At 56.4% G+C, this 15,172-nt stretch overlaps 1 protein-coding gene across 2 annotated transcripts; it reads right to left on the reverse strand.

Moving 5' to 3' along the window:
• Positions 1–711: 711 nt before the first annotated feature.
• On the reverse strand, positions 712–15,015 carry KCNK17 (potassium two pore domain channel subfamily K member 17). 2 transcript variants are annotated; one of them, XM_013062643.2, is made up of 6 exons: positions 14,587–15,015; positions 11,457–11,571; positions 6,636–6,796; positions 6,101–6,275; positions 2,322–2,489; positions 712–1,552 (listed from the first exon to the last, which is right to left on the reverse strand). In XM_013062643.2, the coding sequence occupies exons 1-6, from the start codon at positions 14,857–14,859 to the stop codon at positions 1,242–1,244; spliced, it is 1,203 nt and encodes a 400-aa protein (XP_012918097.1). In that variant the 5' UTR covers positions 14,860–15,015; the 3' UTR covers positions 712–1,241. The 2 variants fall into 2 exon arrangements, with proteins under 2 accessions (XP_012918097.1, XP_004740041.1); XM_004739984.3 differs by lacking the exon at positions 2,322–2,489 and having other exon boundaries at positions 14,587–15,011.
• Positions 15,016–15,172: the final 157 nt, after the last annotated feature.

Here is a 15,172-nt window from a genome sequence, read left to right on the forward strand (position 1 = left end):
GGCCGAGGTTTTTGTCCACAGGGAGAGGCCCACATGGAGCCCCCAGGGTTCCTGTGCCACCACATGTAGCCCAGTGGAAGGGAGTCAAAGTCACAGGTATCCACAAGGGCAGGAACCCAGGTGCCCACGGCGACCCTCAGGTGTGGCTAGTACTGCCACAGTACTGGGGCTCCTGGCTGGGCTCCGGGACCTCGGTGTGATAGAGAGTGTGCCACCTTAGTAGCATCCTACATGAGAGTCAGAAATGCTCAGGGTGAGATTATCTACATACTGAATGACATCCACAAAGCCTACCTGGCTTCACAAACTGTGATTGGAGTCCTCAAATGCAGTGGGGTGGGGTGAAGCAGGAGGAGCCCACTGGCCTGCCCCTGGCTCCCCACCCCCCACCCCTTCCCGGTGTGAGAAAGTTCTAGGCTAGGGCAAGGATTCTGCAGCCAAACTGGAACCAGCTACCGCTGGTTATTTCAGCCCTGATAATGATCGGCAAATCTTTAGTGAGTTTACCTAGAAGTTCTCTGGAGGTGGAGGAGGCCTTGTACTTCTGCCTTCAGTCCATCCCTTCCACCACGGAGTCCTGGCCAAACTCATCTGGGAAACAAACATCTCGCTGTGTATGTTCCCGGCTCAGATGCTATCTTTATCTCTGGGTATGTATGTCAATTAGAATTAGCTGCGGCTATGAGTGACAGAAAAGTCCAAACAATACAATAGTCATTAAGACTGACATTTATTTCTCTCTCACATAAATGATGTCTGAAGGTATTCAGTCCAGATTTGTTGTGGTAGCTCTGCAACCATCCATAGAAAGAACCCGGGCTCTTTCTATCTTACTGTGGTAGCTCTTTCTACCTTACTTATGGTAGCTCTGCAATCCACCATAGAAAGAACCCAGGTTCTTTCTGTCTTACTGTATCACCAATCTCAAACGACCTCAACCTCATGGTGCAATGTGTCTGTGGTTGCCAGAGCTCCAGCCATGGTATCAGCATTGCAGCCAACTAGAAAAAGGAAGTAGTGAAGAGGAGCATACCTCCCTGCTGCGAAAAGTCACATTCATTAAGTCACACAGGATACTTCTCTGTGGATTCTATTGAGCAGGATTTAATCATATAGCTGCAAATAGCCTCAAAGGGAGATTAAAAAAAGGAACTTAGTCTTTAGTCTGGGTGGTCATGTGCTAAGCTTAAAACCAGGGGTCTTGGTGCTGAGGAAGAAGATGAACACATACTGGAGTAGAACTAGCTATCCTTTCCACAGCATGAGACCTGAGTAGAGGGTTCTGGATGCTGTGTGATTCCCATAGGCTCCTCCAGATGGCAACCTGGCTGTGGTAAATGGGGTTCTGCCTCCCCATCCAGGCTCTGCCTCCAGCTTCGGGGCTGGAAGTTCTCTTTGGAGCTGTGGTGGTAACAGGAATAAGATCTCCCTGGCGCCTCCAGCAGGGAAAGGGTGAGTTTGATGATCAAGGCCAGCCATGCCATCCCAAAGAGGATCCATAGGGACACTGTATTCTTGTACCACAGTGGGTACCTCCGGGAGGGGTCCATCCCTGTGGGGAGAGGCAAGGTCAGAGGATGGAGGCCTTGGAAGGTCATAATCAAACAGAAACAGACACACATGGCTTGATGCATATGAGCAGAATAAGGGAAGTTCAAGGTTCAAGTTCGAGATTGTTGGACTTATGGCCACCTCTTTAGGCCTCTAAGAAGCCTCCCTGGGTTGACACCTTGGGTTTGGAAGCTCAGTTTCCTCTTATAGGGCTTTCTGACAGACTCTGTGGTCTATCCCAGTGGTTCTCAAAGTGGATTCACTGGACCCGAAGCATCAGCATCACCTGAGAGTTTGCTAGAAATGTAAATGGTCAAGCCTCTCTAGCTACCATTGCAAACTCTGGAGGCAGGTCCGGCAATCTGTGTTTTAATAAGTCTTCCAAGAGATTCGAATGCCCTCTCTGTTGTTTGCCTGTCTCTGTGTTTGGTTTCCTCATATCTAAACAGAGGCAACTTGCCAGGAGCCTTAGGAAGAACAGATGGAACCAGTGGAGTTTGTATCCTGCCTCAGTTCTTCCTAGCTGTATGACCTTCATCTGTCTGAATGTTCCTCACCTGGGAAATGGGGAAGATGATTATTCTGCAGACCACTGGCTTTTGGGATGAAATCATAAACTCTTCTCCCAATGGCCTTATCTACTCCTCTGGCCTTGATTTGCACACCTCTTCCTGCTGAGTGCTGCGCTTGTCACTCTGGAACTTCCCCTTTCTCCATCTAACAATCAGTCCTGCCCCAGGGCCTTTGCATATGTTGCCCTCCCTGCTCACAGTGCTCTTCATTTCCGATTCCTCTTGGCCTAGTTGACTTCCCCTCATCCTGCAGATAGGTCTCAGCTATCTGCTGAGACTCACTCCCAGAGATGAGGAGGGCTCTCTCTCCCAGCCCCTGTGCTCTGCTGAGTAAACTGCTTATTCTCTCTGGGCCTTGGCTTCCTCCTGTATAAAACAGAGAAAACAAGAGGTCCACCTTCCAGGATTGGGTCCAAATATCTAAGGTTTTCAGCAATGTGCCTGGCATATAACAGGTGACCTGTAGTTGGGTGATTGTTTTACTCACCATTAGACCCCGACACGGGTGCCCCCAACACAGTCAGGACTGGGTCAGTAATGGTGGAGGGAAGGGACAGGTGGAGGTCACTGGGAGGCTTAGCCTGCTCCATAACTTAATTTTTCCCTCTTAGCCAGGGGTCTATCTTGCTTCCCTTATCAGATCGGGTTTGTTCAAAGGGCGAGATCTGTCTTATTTCTTCAATCTCTTTTTCTGTCTTGATGTCCTGTTCCACCCACCCCTCTGTCCACCCCCATCCTGTCTGGCTGCCCCCGAGGTAGCCTCTCGTTCCTGTCATTCAAGCCTGGGTCCCTCTCCTGGGCCCCAGCTCGGGAATGAGCCCGCAGCCCTGGACTCCACCTCACCGCCTGGCGGGAGTCAGGATTGGATTAAGCTGATTGGGTTATGGGGCCAAGATTCCGCTGACGGTCCCAAATGAGATCAGCAGTGAGCCAGCTCTCCGCCCCTGCCACCTACCAGTTCGGCTTGCTCCTGGCAACCAAGGGGAGGAGGTGTCCTTCTCCCCTTTTATTTCATTGTTTTAGCCGAAATCATAAGTGGCGGGAGATCTGGCAGCTGGCAAGGCGCTCCAATGAATTGCAAATGCAATTGGGGGACGTGGGGGTGTGAGGCTGGGGAGGAGCAGGCGGCTGGGACTGGGGTGCTGCTCGGGCCACAGCCTTCGGGGGAGAAAGGGGTGGCTTGAAGACAGTACCCCCATGGTTGCTGACACAGGGACAATGGGCACCCCAAGTCTAGATCATGGGCGTCAGCATTCCCATCCAAGGAAAGGGTTTGACCTTGTCCGTGGAGGACAGAGAAGACTGAGAGACAGAGGGCAGAGGTGGGAATGGGGTGTGTCCCCACTCAGCTGTGGAAGATTCTGCAACACAGGTGTCCTGACTTGGGAGTCTGTCCTGTTGGCATGCCTGCTCTAGGACCTTTCCCCTCCCTGGGCCTCAGTTTCTCCTTGCAGATGAGGCACTCAACGCTTCTCCATGTGGTCAATTGCCACAAGGCACTGTCATGCTGCAGAAGGCATCAGAGCAAGCAGCAATGTCTGGAGATGTGGTGGAGGGGACAGCTCTGCCTGGTGCCCCTCCATGGGAGTGGTCTGCCCTGGGGCCTAGAAGAGTTCCTCCTGTGGATCGGAACCAGACCTCCTCAGTCAGGATGTTGGTAGAAGGGCGCTCGGGGAAGTCTTTGCCCCATACTCCAGCCTCCCTGGCCCTGCCACTCCCCTGAGGGTGGCTCACAGGAAGCAGTGACCTGATCAGCCCTCCTTGCTCCCACAGAGAGGGCTTGTGGATGTCACTGGCCCTCCCTTAATGCTGCTGGAGGCCCATTTCCAGGGTGTTTGTGTCTACAGAGAGCTGCCCCTCCTCCTGCCCACCCTGCCTCAGGGGACTGTGGCACCTGAGGACGTCCTCACAGAGATGCCCCTTCAGCCCCATAGAGGCTTCCAGGGGAGACTGCTTTCAGCTATCCCCACCCTGGACCAAACTTTGGGGGACCTGCTGATCAGTGGGCATGAAAAGACTGCAGCAAAGACTCCTGGTCCCACTTTCCCTCCCCTCTCCTTGCACTGGATACCCTCAGAGCAGCAGGCCTCCTGGATTTAGGATTACCACTGGGGCAAATCCCGAGTTTCATGCTCTGAGCTCTGGTGGTAAGGGAGGCAGGACCTGTCACATCTCACATGCCCGGGTTGAGGCTGTTCCAGCTGAGCCCCTGGTGGCCCCGGTGCAGTGTAGAAGAGGGAGGGCTCAGAGAAGAGAGAGAGGCAGGGCTTAGCCACACAGGGGGCCCTCATAGGCCAAGGCATGGAGTTTGGACTCTATCCTAAGACTATGGGAAAACACTGAAGGATTTTGGAGGAGCTGGCTAGGTGACATGATAGCACCTGTCAATTTTAAAGGCCCCAAGGGCCAAGGCGGGGGGACAAAGATATAGGCTGCACAAATCCACAGGTGCCGTTCCATTGTGCTCTGTGTGAATGGCAACCCCTTAGGGTTGTGCATTGCCCAATCTACGTAACCAGTCCTGCCTGGTCTAAGGACATGGCCGTGGGAACAGAGAAGAGAGGACAGATCCAAGAATTGCTCTCTGAGCTGTTCGGGGGGTAGATGTGGTCCTTGGAGCCAGTGGGCTCAGCTCTCCTCAGACACATCTCTTCACTTTGAGGATAGGAATGGGACTGTACCCAGCTGGAGGAAATCTTCTCAAAGATTTCCTTCCAGAGCAACAGGCTTCCTCCCAGGATGGAGGATATCAGGAAGGGACAGAATGTGGCTGACACAGGACCCTTCTACCTAAGGAAGGAGAGGTTCAGGGAAGGGGGGCCTGCACACAGGTGAGGAGGCCATCACCTAGCCAGGTCGCCCATTTTATACATAGAAACACTAAGGCCCAGAGAGGGGACGTGTGAGGTGGTCTGGAAAGAGTATGAGCTTGGGAGTCCATGGATCAGAATTTGAGCTAGCTGTGCAGTCTCAGGCAAATGGCTTGGCCTCTCGAAGCTTCCGCTTCCTTCTCAAGGTCCCTTGATGAGCTAGCTGCTTGTTACTTTTGTAAGACCTCATTTCAATATTCTAGGCTGGGATCAGGACTCTTAAAGATGGGAAGAACAGGGCCTCCTCCCTAACTGAGGGCCAGGGATCTGAGGGAGGGAGCAGAGTCCCTTGCGACCAGAGTGCTGGTGGTACCAGGGGTCACTGCTCCTGTGGGGAACCTTGCCAGGGGGCGGCAGGATGGGGGCAGCAGAGGGGGCCAATGAGGCTGCGTGGAGGGCCCCGTGGGCCCTGCCGCCCCACAGAATGTCCCTCCACCGCCACCTGCTGGGCACCTGCCTCAGCTTTATTATGCAAGGCCAGTGGCCTCTGGGCCACTCACCTTGCCCATTGATTGAACCTCACCTTGGACCTTCTGGACCACACAGCCCTTCTTTGCTGGGCATTCAGAGTTTGTCTGCTGATTGTATTCCAGTGGAGGCCGGTGGGGGTGGGAGGGTGGTGCTGGCATTTCCCAAGTCTTCCAGACTCTTCCTGCCTAGTCTCTGCAGTCTGTGGTGTGGAACATATGGCTCCTCTCCCTGGGAGGGTGGGAGTCTTGGCATTTCATGGGGCAGGGTGAATGGGGAGGACAGACCCTGGAACTAGGAAGGGTCAGGGAGGGAGGTCAGGGACTCCCCTAACTTGGCGGGCGCTCATAACAATAGCTGAGCCTCTGATGTTTCCAGTGCTGTCAAGAAGGCCGGAGTGTGACTTTCAGTCAGCCCCAAGCCCTGGGGTCAAACTCCAGGTGTCCCTTTTTAGCTGGACCTTGACTCATCGCAGGACAGAGCAGGTTGAACTCGCCAAGGACCCAGTCCTCTGGACTTGGAGCCCGCGAGCCCCCACGGGGCCTGGTGCATAGCGAGGGCCAGCCGGCGGAGCGGGGAGGGGACGCAGGGCAGCTGAGTATCCAGGCCGCCCTCCCATCGCCTGCAGGGCTCTCTCACCAATCACATAGTCGCCGAAGCCCACGGTGCTGAGGGTGATGAAGGCGAAGTAGAAGCTCTCCACGTAGCTCCAGCCCTCCACGTGGCAGAAGAGCAGGGGGGGCAGCAGCAGGAACAGCGGGAGGCCGGAGAGGAGGGCGCCGGCGCCCACCAGCCACGGAGCTTTGGTTGGGTCCTGTGGGTGCACAGAGAACCCCGGCCCCCGTGTGGCCTCTAGCCAGTGCTGGGGGGAACAGACAGCCTGGGGTGGGGGTGGGGGAGTGGTCCTGAGCTGGAAGCAGGATAAACAGCCCCTGCCAGGAGGAAGGCGCTGCCCTTGGGGTCCCTCCACCTACCCTAAGTTCTCCAGGTTCCCGGGGCAAGATCTTGGCTGGCTTGTACCCTTCTGGGCAGTGGCCTCCAATCCCACCACACCTGCCCCCCCAGGAACCCTGTTTCCCATAAGTAACCCCACCTCCCCTGTGCCCCCGATTCCCAGGACCTAGCTCATCCTGGAAGGAACCCACCCTTCCCCTCACTCCCACAGCCCCTTCACCTGCCAGGCGCCCCCCAGCCTGCGGGCACAGCGCTGCACTCCCCGCTGCATGAGATGCCCCAGTCGGTTGAGCACCACGAGGTTGAGCGGGATCCCCAGGAGAGCAAAGAAGATGCAGAAAAGGCGGGCGGCCATCGTTCGGGGGCTCAGGTTGCCATAGCCTGAGTGAGGCAAGACGGAGGCACCTCAGGGGCCCCTTCCATCCCCAGGGACCCTCACTCCCACCCCCTCCAGACTGAGCAGCTCGTATTTACTGGCCACGACTGTGCCTGCCTTCCCTCAGTGCCCCCTCACAACCAGCCTTCCAAGTGGAGATGACGCCCCATGTTTTATAGACTGGAAAACGGAAGCTCCAGGAGGCTCAGCAGTGTGAGCGAAACTCCCTTCTCTCCCTTCATTTCCCGCTCTGTGGACAGACAGAAGGATGTGCACAGGGGCACAGAAGGTTTTGAAGCTTCCAGATGCTGCCCCTCAGGGACAGACACCATTCCAGCCTCCGCCCTGCTGCCTCCAGGCTCCTGCCTCTGGGTGCGGCCCCCAGGCTGGGTGTCCCTGGCTCATGTAGCTGGGGTTATGAAGGCTCCCACCATCTTTGCGTCTGGCTCCTTCTTCATCCTTCAAAGACCTCCTTCCCTTCCCCCGATATATCTCTTGTACATCTGATTCTGTCTTGATACCTGATTTCCAGAGGGCCCTCACTAACACACCTGGGCTTCCCTCTGAGCCCCTCAGGGGTGAGTGAGGGGTGGTGGATGGACTGCCAGGTGCCCTGGGGGAGGTGGAGGTTGGCTATCTTCTTTGTCATGAAGATAAGGGATGGGGAGGTGTTCCCCAAGGGAGTCCATCAGTCTGGGCATTCCTTCCCCGTCATTCCTCTCCAGCTCTGTTCCCCTACTTCTTGGTCAGCACCACCTTCCTATCTTGTTTGAAATGCGAGCCTTATGCTATCGTTTCCCAGGTTACGAGCTGTCATCATTTCTCGAGTCTGCTGAGGAAAGCCCAAAGTCTCATCCAGCCTATCTCCAAGCTCATCTGATCCCCCACTTTTCCAGTTCTGGCCATTCTCCTGCCCTGCTGTACCCCCAGACTCCTTTGTGCCTCTGTGTTCTGAGCATGACTCTCTCTCTGCCAAGAGTGTGCATCCCTCCTTGCCTGTCTGTCGATGGTGACCCCCTTGAAGTGGCTCCTCCCAGCACTCTGGCAGCTTGGAGGGTAACCCGCTGTATGAGGACGACTTGTTTCCAAGCCTGCCATCCTCAAAGTTCATACGCCCCTCAAAAGCACGGGCTGAGTCATAATCAGCTTTATATTCTCAGCAACTGGCCCAGGATCTGATACCCCGTAGGTGCTCACCGAATGTGTATTGAATGATTCAGAATGAATGAATGAATGAATGAATGATACAGGAATGAATGAGTAAATAGATGAACAGCTGTCTTGCACCCTGCCTGGCCTCCCCCCACCCCCCGACTGGGTCAGCACTCTCACATGCCTCATGCTCACTTGCATTGGTGGTTTACCCCACCCTCACCTTACTGAGGGGTCTCAGACGTCATAGTCTCAAGAGTAGCCAAAGCATGCACTCGTCTAGGACACAGGCTTTGGAATCAGAGGTGCTTCCTGGGTTTGAAACCCAGCTCTAGCCCTTGAAGGCTGTGGGACCTTGGGCAAGCAGCTTGACCTTTCTGAGCTTCTGTGTCCTTGTCTGTAAGGTGGGGAGGTGGACATGTACCTCGCAGTGTGCTATGGGACAAAAGGAGGCAATGGAGGTGTGTCAGATAAGAAGGGGTCCCCTTTAAGCATCTAGCATGCAGATGGTGCTAAATGGATGTTTGTTTTGTGAATGAATGGATGGTGACCCAACTCCACTGGTCTGAGGACATCAGCAGCCACCTCTAGAGCTGCAAGCATCCTCCATCTCTTGGCCTTCCTAGGATCCCTCACCTAAAGGAGGGAACTCTCTCTGGGCATCCAGGGAGAGGTAAGTGTCTCAGTAAACCTCCCTGTCTGACTCCTTCCTGACCCCCCTCCTCTGACTGTGGGTCCCCCCACCAAGTACCCTCTGTCCCTGGGGGTCTTTCTAACCCATGGAATGGTGGCACTTAGATTCCAAATCTGGGAGGATCCTCCCCACTCCCATGAAGCTCCCACCTTTTTTCAGACTGACATTAAGTGAATTTTCTCCTTCCCATCCTTCTCAGCCAGCCCTAGGTCAGCGCAGTCAGCGGACACCACTGAAGCTGCACTTGCCTGTTCCATGCTTGGAGACCACCACTCCAGCTAAGCCACATCCCACTTCAGCAGGCCTCCCACCTGTCACCTCTTTCCCATTGCTAGTCCAGACCCAGGACATCCTGAGAAGGCCTTGTGTGGCTGCCCTGCACCTTGTCCAAAGTCAGCCTTCATTTCCAACACCTTCCAGTCACCTCGTCCTCCTTCCTGTTGTCCAAGCCCACCAGCCACACTCCTACCTCAGGGCCCTTGCATTTGCTTCCCCAGGTATTCACATGGCTTTCTCCCTTATTTTGCTCATGTCTCTGCTTCAAGTTTACTGTCCCAGCAAGGCCTTTGATAGCCACTCCCTATACAGTAGTCCCTATGACTATCAGACCCCCTTACCTGGCATTATTTTTCTTGAAGCACCTCTCACTCCCTGAATATTGTCTATGTATCTGTTTGTTTCTTGGGTGTCCTCTTGCACTAGAATGTCCATCCGCCAAGGGCGGGAACTTGCCAGTTTCCTCTCCTCATCGTTTCCCCAGAAATGTCGGGCTCCCACAGCTACCGCATGGCTGGATGAGTGAATGGATGAGCAAGCCAGGGATGCAGTTCATAGGCGATGGACAATGTGAGGGCTCAGGCCCGTCTGGCTGGTCTAGAAGTGTTCAAGGCCCTGTCAGACCCTATTTCATTTTGGGTCTTGGAAAGTAACAGCCCTTACAGGGTGCTGGACTCAGGGCCCGAGGGACCCCAAGGAGGCAGTCCTCTGCTGTATCTCTCGGATTATCCCTTCCTTTTCCTGTGGAGGGTTCCGTAGGTACCTGTTTCCTGTCTCTGCCCTCCTCCTCCTCTCTCTGCATCCCCTCCTCGTGCTCGTGCGTGCGTGGTCAGAATCCCAGGGTCATGAGCTTCCCTACTGTCCATCGCAGAATAGTTTCCTCTTTCTTCCTGTTGTTTAGAATTCCCACTCTATCTTGTAAACCTTCTAAAGGCTTACAGTACTGAAAAGAGCAATATTGTCCTCCAGCTGGGTTTCAAATTCCACCTCTGCTGTTCACTGTTACGTGACCTTGGAGAAACTGAGCAAATTCTGCGTGCCTCAGTTTCCTCTTCTATGACATGAAAACAATAAGCCCTGTCCTTGGAGGCGGGGTCATATGGACAAAATGAAATCTCAGTTGTAAAAGAGCCCCCACAACAAGTAGACTGTATGTGCAGTGTGGGGTGGGCTCCCCCTTCCCCTGTCCTTCCCTTCAGAGAGAGCCGGCTCAGGCTGAGTAAAGAGGAAGGGACAGGCTGCTAAACTCGAAATTCGGAATTCGGAATTCGGTGGGCCAAAGTCCCAGGCCTCAGGCAAAGGATGTAGGAGGTGCAGGGTTTAGAGAATAAAGACCCCCATAATTGGGAGGGCTTCCCACAGAGCCCCCAAATCCCCTGGAACTCAAGGAGTCCCCTCCAGCCCTGGGACTCAAGGAATGCAGGTGGAATGGGTATTTTTGGAATTCATTAACTGTGTCAGTGTTTGTTGGGTGCCCATTGTATGCGGGGCCTTGTATTAGGCCCAGGGGGTGTAAAGAGGAATAAATGCCATCTTGGCTAGTCCTTCAGAGTCACAGGGTTCGTGGAGTCTGAGAGGTCCCCTACCAAGCATGTTTGCCTCAAGGTGAAGAGCCCTGAGACCTGCTTCCAAGTAGTATTTGCTGGTTTAAACTAGATGGAGAATCATCTGGGTTTTCTTGCCTGGCTCTGGTCTGGTCTGGGGAGGACAGAAGTTGGGACACTGGTTGCTGGGGAGAGGATCCTGGCTGGCCCAGAGCTGGTGGAGGTGTGGAGGTGGCCCTGGCCAGCCGTGGTGTTAGCCTGCCACCTGGTGGTATGTTCAGTGTCATGCAGGGCGAGGTGACCATTAACACCCCCCACCCCCGTGGGGGGGCTTGGGACTCTGGACTTGAGTTATTTCCTGGGTTTCAGAGCTGGAGGGATCTAGGCTGCTTTTCTCTTATCCTATCTAACATCCCAGAACAAGTTCTACCTTTGCCCTCCTGAAGGCAGGGCTAGGGAAACGGGAGAGAGAGAGGGAGAAAGGGGGCTTGGAGATGGTTGGGGGTGCTGGTGAGGAGCTGGGGTGAGGCCTCCAGGAATGGCCACATTTTCCCAATGCCGAGAATAGGGTGTGGAAAGGCTCTTTATGGATTTCTACCCCTCCTTCCTTCCCAATTTTCCCTTGCCCCCCGCCTCTACCCCTGGGCTCCGTGTTGGGTGGGCTTGGCTTGGGACACTTATAAAGCCAAGAGGCAATTTTACTGCTGCACAGGGGTGACCCTCTGCTTCCCGAGAGGTTGTGTGAGGCAGAACCCTCCAGGGAAGTGCTTCTTAAACTTGAGTGTTGTGCATAAGCCTCGTGGAGACTGTGGTGAAATGCAGAATCGGATTCCACAGATCCAAGGGGACCCCAGGATTCTGCCCATAGGCAGTGGCCACACTGCAAGGGCTAGCTACACTTGGAGTCACAGGGCCCTAGGGACCCCTCCAAAAGGCACTGGTCCCCTGTCCCCCATCCTGTAAGGGGAGGCCAGCCTCCCCAGCCCCATCCACTCTTACCAATGGTGGTGACGGTGGACACGGAAAAGAAGAAGGAGCCCATGAACTCCCAGCGCCCCATGCTGGTGGTGTTGTCAAGGACAATGTCCCCATTTTGGTATGCTTGGATGATGCCCTGGGGGAGAGGCTGCAGTGACCACTAGGCTCTGGGGGCAACTGGGCCCCTTCCCCCAAACATATACACGTGTGTGCATGAATACATGTGCATGAGTGTGCACATACACCCACACGCACACACAAACACTCACGGACAATCCTCACAACCACTCTTCGATCTCAGCCCTTCCAGGGCAGGGAGGCTGTTTCCCTCCACCCAGGGCCTCCCCGGGCGCAGGGGCCATGGGGACAGCTTCTTCCCTTCTTTGCCCTAGAGCCCAGGTCAGCTCAGGGTGTCTCAGCAGCTTGAAGAACGCCATTTGTTCCCCCCTCCCCTGCTTGCCCCATCCTTGCAACAAGCAGTGCCAGGCAGGATACCTGGTGTCTTAGGGGACCCAGAGATGTAAGAACCAGGCCCTCAGTCCTCAGGGGGACAGGGACAGACTTAACTAATACAGTGCAGATTCCCCTTAATGCTTTGGGCATTAAGGCAGTAGAGCTGCATGATCCTGGACAAGATACCCAACTTCTCCGGGCCTCAGTTTACTTATCTGTAAAATGGGAATGCTAATATCACCTCCTTCACAGAGTTGTGTGGGGGTTAAATGAGGTATTCGGTGTATGGTAAGTGTGAGGGGTTGCCATGATTGTCATTGTTACAAATATAATAATAGGAATATAGGAATGCAGAGAGGAAAGGTGTTCATTCTGATGGGGGTAGGGGCAGAAGACTTCATGGAATGGGTGATGTTTTAGTCGGGCCTTCTTTGAGGGACAAAAGGGACTGCTCCTGATGGAAGGACATTCAGGGAAGATGGGACAGCAGGGGCAGAGCCTGCAAGGCAGGACTGTAGCTGGGATCTAGTACAGGGAGACGGAAAGGCCGTTGGGAACCAGGACATGCCTGGCTATGCCATGCCAGGGATGGGGCAGCAGGCCTCTCCCAAGTTCACCCAGCAAAGAGGAAGCAAGATCTGGTTTGTGTGTTCCCTGGCAGCTGGCAGCAGAGGTGTGAGCAGGCCAGAAGCAGAGAGACACTTGCAGGAGCAAGTCGCCTGCACCCTGGCCCTGAGTGGCCCAGGAGGAACAGAAAGGAGATACTCAGAAGCCTGGGACACTGGCCCCATTTGGTGTGGGTAGTGAGGAAAGCCTTTAGGACCGCTGTGAGAGTGTGTGGACGTGGGGCCAAAGACAGAGATTTGGAATAGATGGAGGCGCAGGGCTGGGAGGAGGCAGGCTGCTTGCTCTTGACGTTGGGGGAGTTTGGGGAAGCTGCCTGTATCTGTTGGTACTCAGTGGGAGGTCTGGGCTGGAGACGCCCAATCCTTATCTTGGGGATGATGGAAGCCACGGGATGCTTGAAGCGGGGTGAAGTAGCAGAGGGGAGCAGAGGGGCTGAAGGGGAAGGTAAGGAGATGAAGGCCATGTGGGAGCTTTTCGGAACCCCTCCCACAGATCTGCACCAATCTTGGTGGTTAACAGGCCCAGCATCCTGGCTATGCAGCCATATAGTTGTATTTAATCTCTTTGAGTCTCAGTTTCTTCATCTTGAAAATGGGATGATGAGATGGTACCTACTGGTTAGGTAGGTGAGGATGGAAGGAGTAAATAGGAATTAATTGCCTGGAACAATGCTTGGCACACAGCCAGTGCTCCACAGAAGCACTCCCGGCTATCATTGCCATCACTGTCAGCCTCCCTGGGCCCATGCGGCAGGTAAGGGAGGCCCCCCACCTCTGCTAAGGGGGTGCTGCCCAGCATAGGGGACCAGGCAGTGCCGCCGTGTTTGTGAAAGTGTAGACGTTGGGGGATAGAGGTGCGACAACAGGCCCTTAGCAGAGACAGTCCTTCTGCTGCCCAATCAGCCCAGTGCAAGGCCTCAGGACTCTACCACTGCTCCAATGCCCGGTCACTTCCCACCCAGAAACGTTTTCCTGCGACCTTCTGGGAACTGGCTTTGGATTGGCAGCCCTGGGACTCAGACCCTGCCTGGATGGAGGCGGCGCTGAGACTGCGGGAAAATGGCCGGGCTTTTGGGGCTTGGTCCTGGGACATGTTTGTGTCCCCGGACCAAGGGAGGTCCCAGGACGTTAAAGCACCCAATCCTAGGGGGGTCCCAGTCGGGTGTGGCCTGCCCGGAATGGAAGGGGACCTCCATCCATCTGCAATGCCCCCTCTTTCTCAGGAACCCTCCTGTGCCTTCCCCCTCGCCCACAGCCCCGCTGGGTCCCCCAGCCGCTCAGTAGTGCGTGGCCCGGACACGTCCAGTCCCTGAGTCCGAAGACCCGGAATAGAGCGGGATCAGTCAAAGAGCGCTCCCGTGTCTGTCTCTGCTTCTCTCAGAGCGGGTCTGCGCACTTCCGGCTCCCGTCCCCATCCCACTCACCCGCTGGGACAAGTGCGCCCTGAACCTTTCCCACCCCGACTCCCACTCAGCGCATCCTCAGACAGTGCTCGTCGCCCCCTGCCCTCCTCGCCCCCAGTTCGCATGTTTGCACTCTGCGCAAGGGCTCAGGCCTGCCCTTCCATCCTTGGCGTGCGGTGCGACCCCTGCGGTGCGGGTCTGCTGGGACCGTTGCCCCGCCACCTCCCCCGCCCTACGATCACCGGGCCCAGCTGCGGACGCACCGGGCAAGCCCTGCCGGCCCCGGCCCCGGCCCCGAGTCGGCGCGCCCCCTGCGGTCCCCACGCTCAAATTCCGGTGTTGGGCCTGGCAACCCTCTCCGCGGGACAGGTCGTGCCCTCTCGGCCCCAGAGGGGGACTGACCGCGTGCCGCGCCCTCTTCCCGCCGCCGCAGCCGCGCGTTTCGCAGCGCTCCAGCCAGACCCTCCTGCTCCCGCCCGCCCCGGGATGCCCGCCTCGACACCGTCCGCCTCTCTGTGCCCTCAGTGCTCGCGGCCGGACCCGGGCCGCAGCCAGGGCGTGTCCCCTCGCCCCCGCCGTGCCCCCACCCCCGCTCGCCCGCCCCGCTCGCCCGCCCCGCTCGCCCGCCCCGCTCGCCCGCCCCGCTCGCCCGCCCCGCTCGCCCCTGACCCGGATCAGCGAGTCCAGCGCCGGACCGTCCAGGCACGTGAAGTTCTGCAGCAGCGCCCACTTGTCGCGCTGGAACCTCGCGCTGGAATCGCGCGCCGCGGGGCTCTCGAGCACCCAGAACACGCCGGTGCCCAGCGCCAGGTAAGCCAGGTAGGCGAGCAACAGGAGCACGGTGCCCGGTACCGCGCACTCCGGCGCCCTGTCGCCAGCCGCCGCGGGGGCGCGGGGTCTGCACAGAGCCTGAGAGGCAGGGAGCCCTGGGCCTGGAGCCATGGGCCGGGACTGAGGTGGAAAGAAAGGGCTAGAGACTTCTCGGCTGGTCCTCTCCTCGGTCGACGCCTGCCTGTGGCCAGTTTTCTCAGCAGAGGAGGCTTGCTGGGGAATGGGACAGCCCGGCCCCGCCCCGGCCAGGGATCCAATCCCAGGGACAAAATGAAGCTGGAGATGTGGGGCATCTGGCCCCGCCTTGAGTGTGCGTGGAGTGCTCCCCACCCAGGCCTAGCTCAGGAAGAAGGGGAGGGCTTGGGGTGACCACAGGCACTGAGAATGAAGGGGCCCAGGGGCCCCAGCCTGTCCTACTGTAGGG

Source organism: Mustela putorius, unplaced genomic scaffold (assembly GCF_011764305.1).
Source record: "Mustela putorius furo isolate JIRA1106 unplaced genomic scaffold, ASM1176430v1.1 tig00003983_pilon_pilon_pilon, whole genome shotgun sequence".
Classification (NCBI taxonomy): domain Eukaryota; kingdom Metazoa; phylum Chordata; class Mammalia; order Carnivora; family Mustelidae; genus Mustela; species Mustela putorius.

Excerpts from the sequence above, each read along its gene's own strand:
- KCNK17 (XM_013062643.2), bottom strand. The coding sequence starts at position 14,859 with ATGGCTCCAGGCCCAGGGCTCCCTGCCTCTCAGGCTCTGTGCAGACCC. Across the intron at positions 11,572-14,586 it reads CGCTGGACTCGCTGATCCGG|GGCATCATCCAAGCATACCA; the intron begins GTCAGGGGCGAG and ends CCTCTCCCCCAG. Across the intron at positions 2,490-6,100 it reads CTTCGGCGACTATGTGATTG|GAGGAAGCCAAGGCCCAGAG; the intron begins GTGAGAGAGCCC and ends TGTTTTATACAG.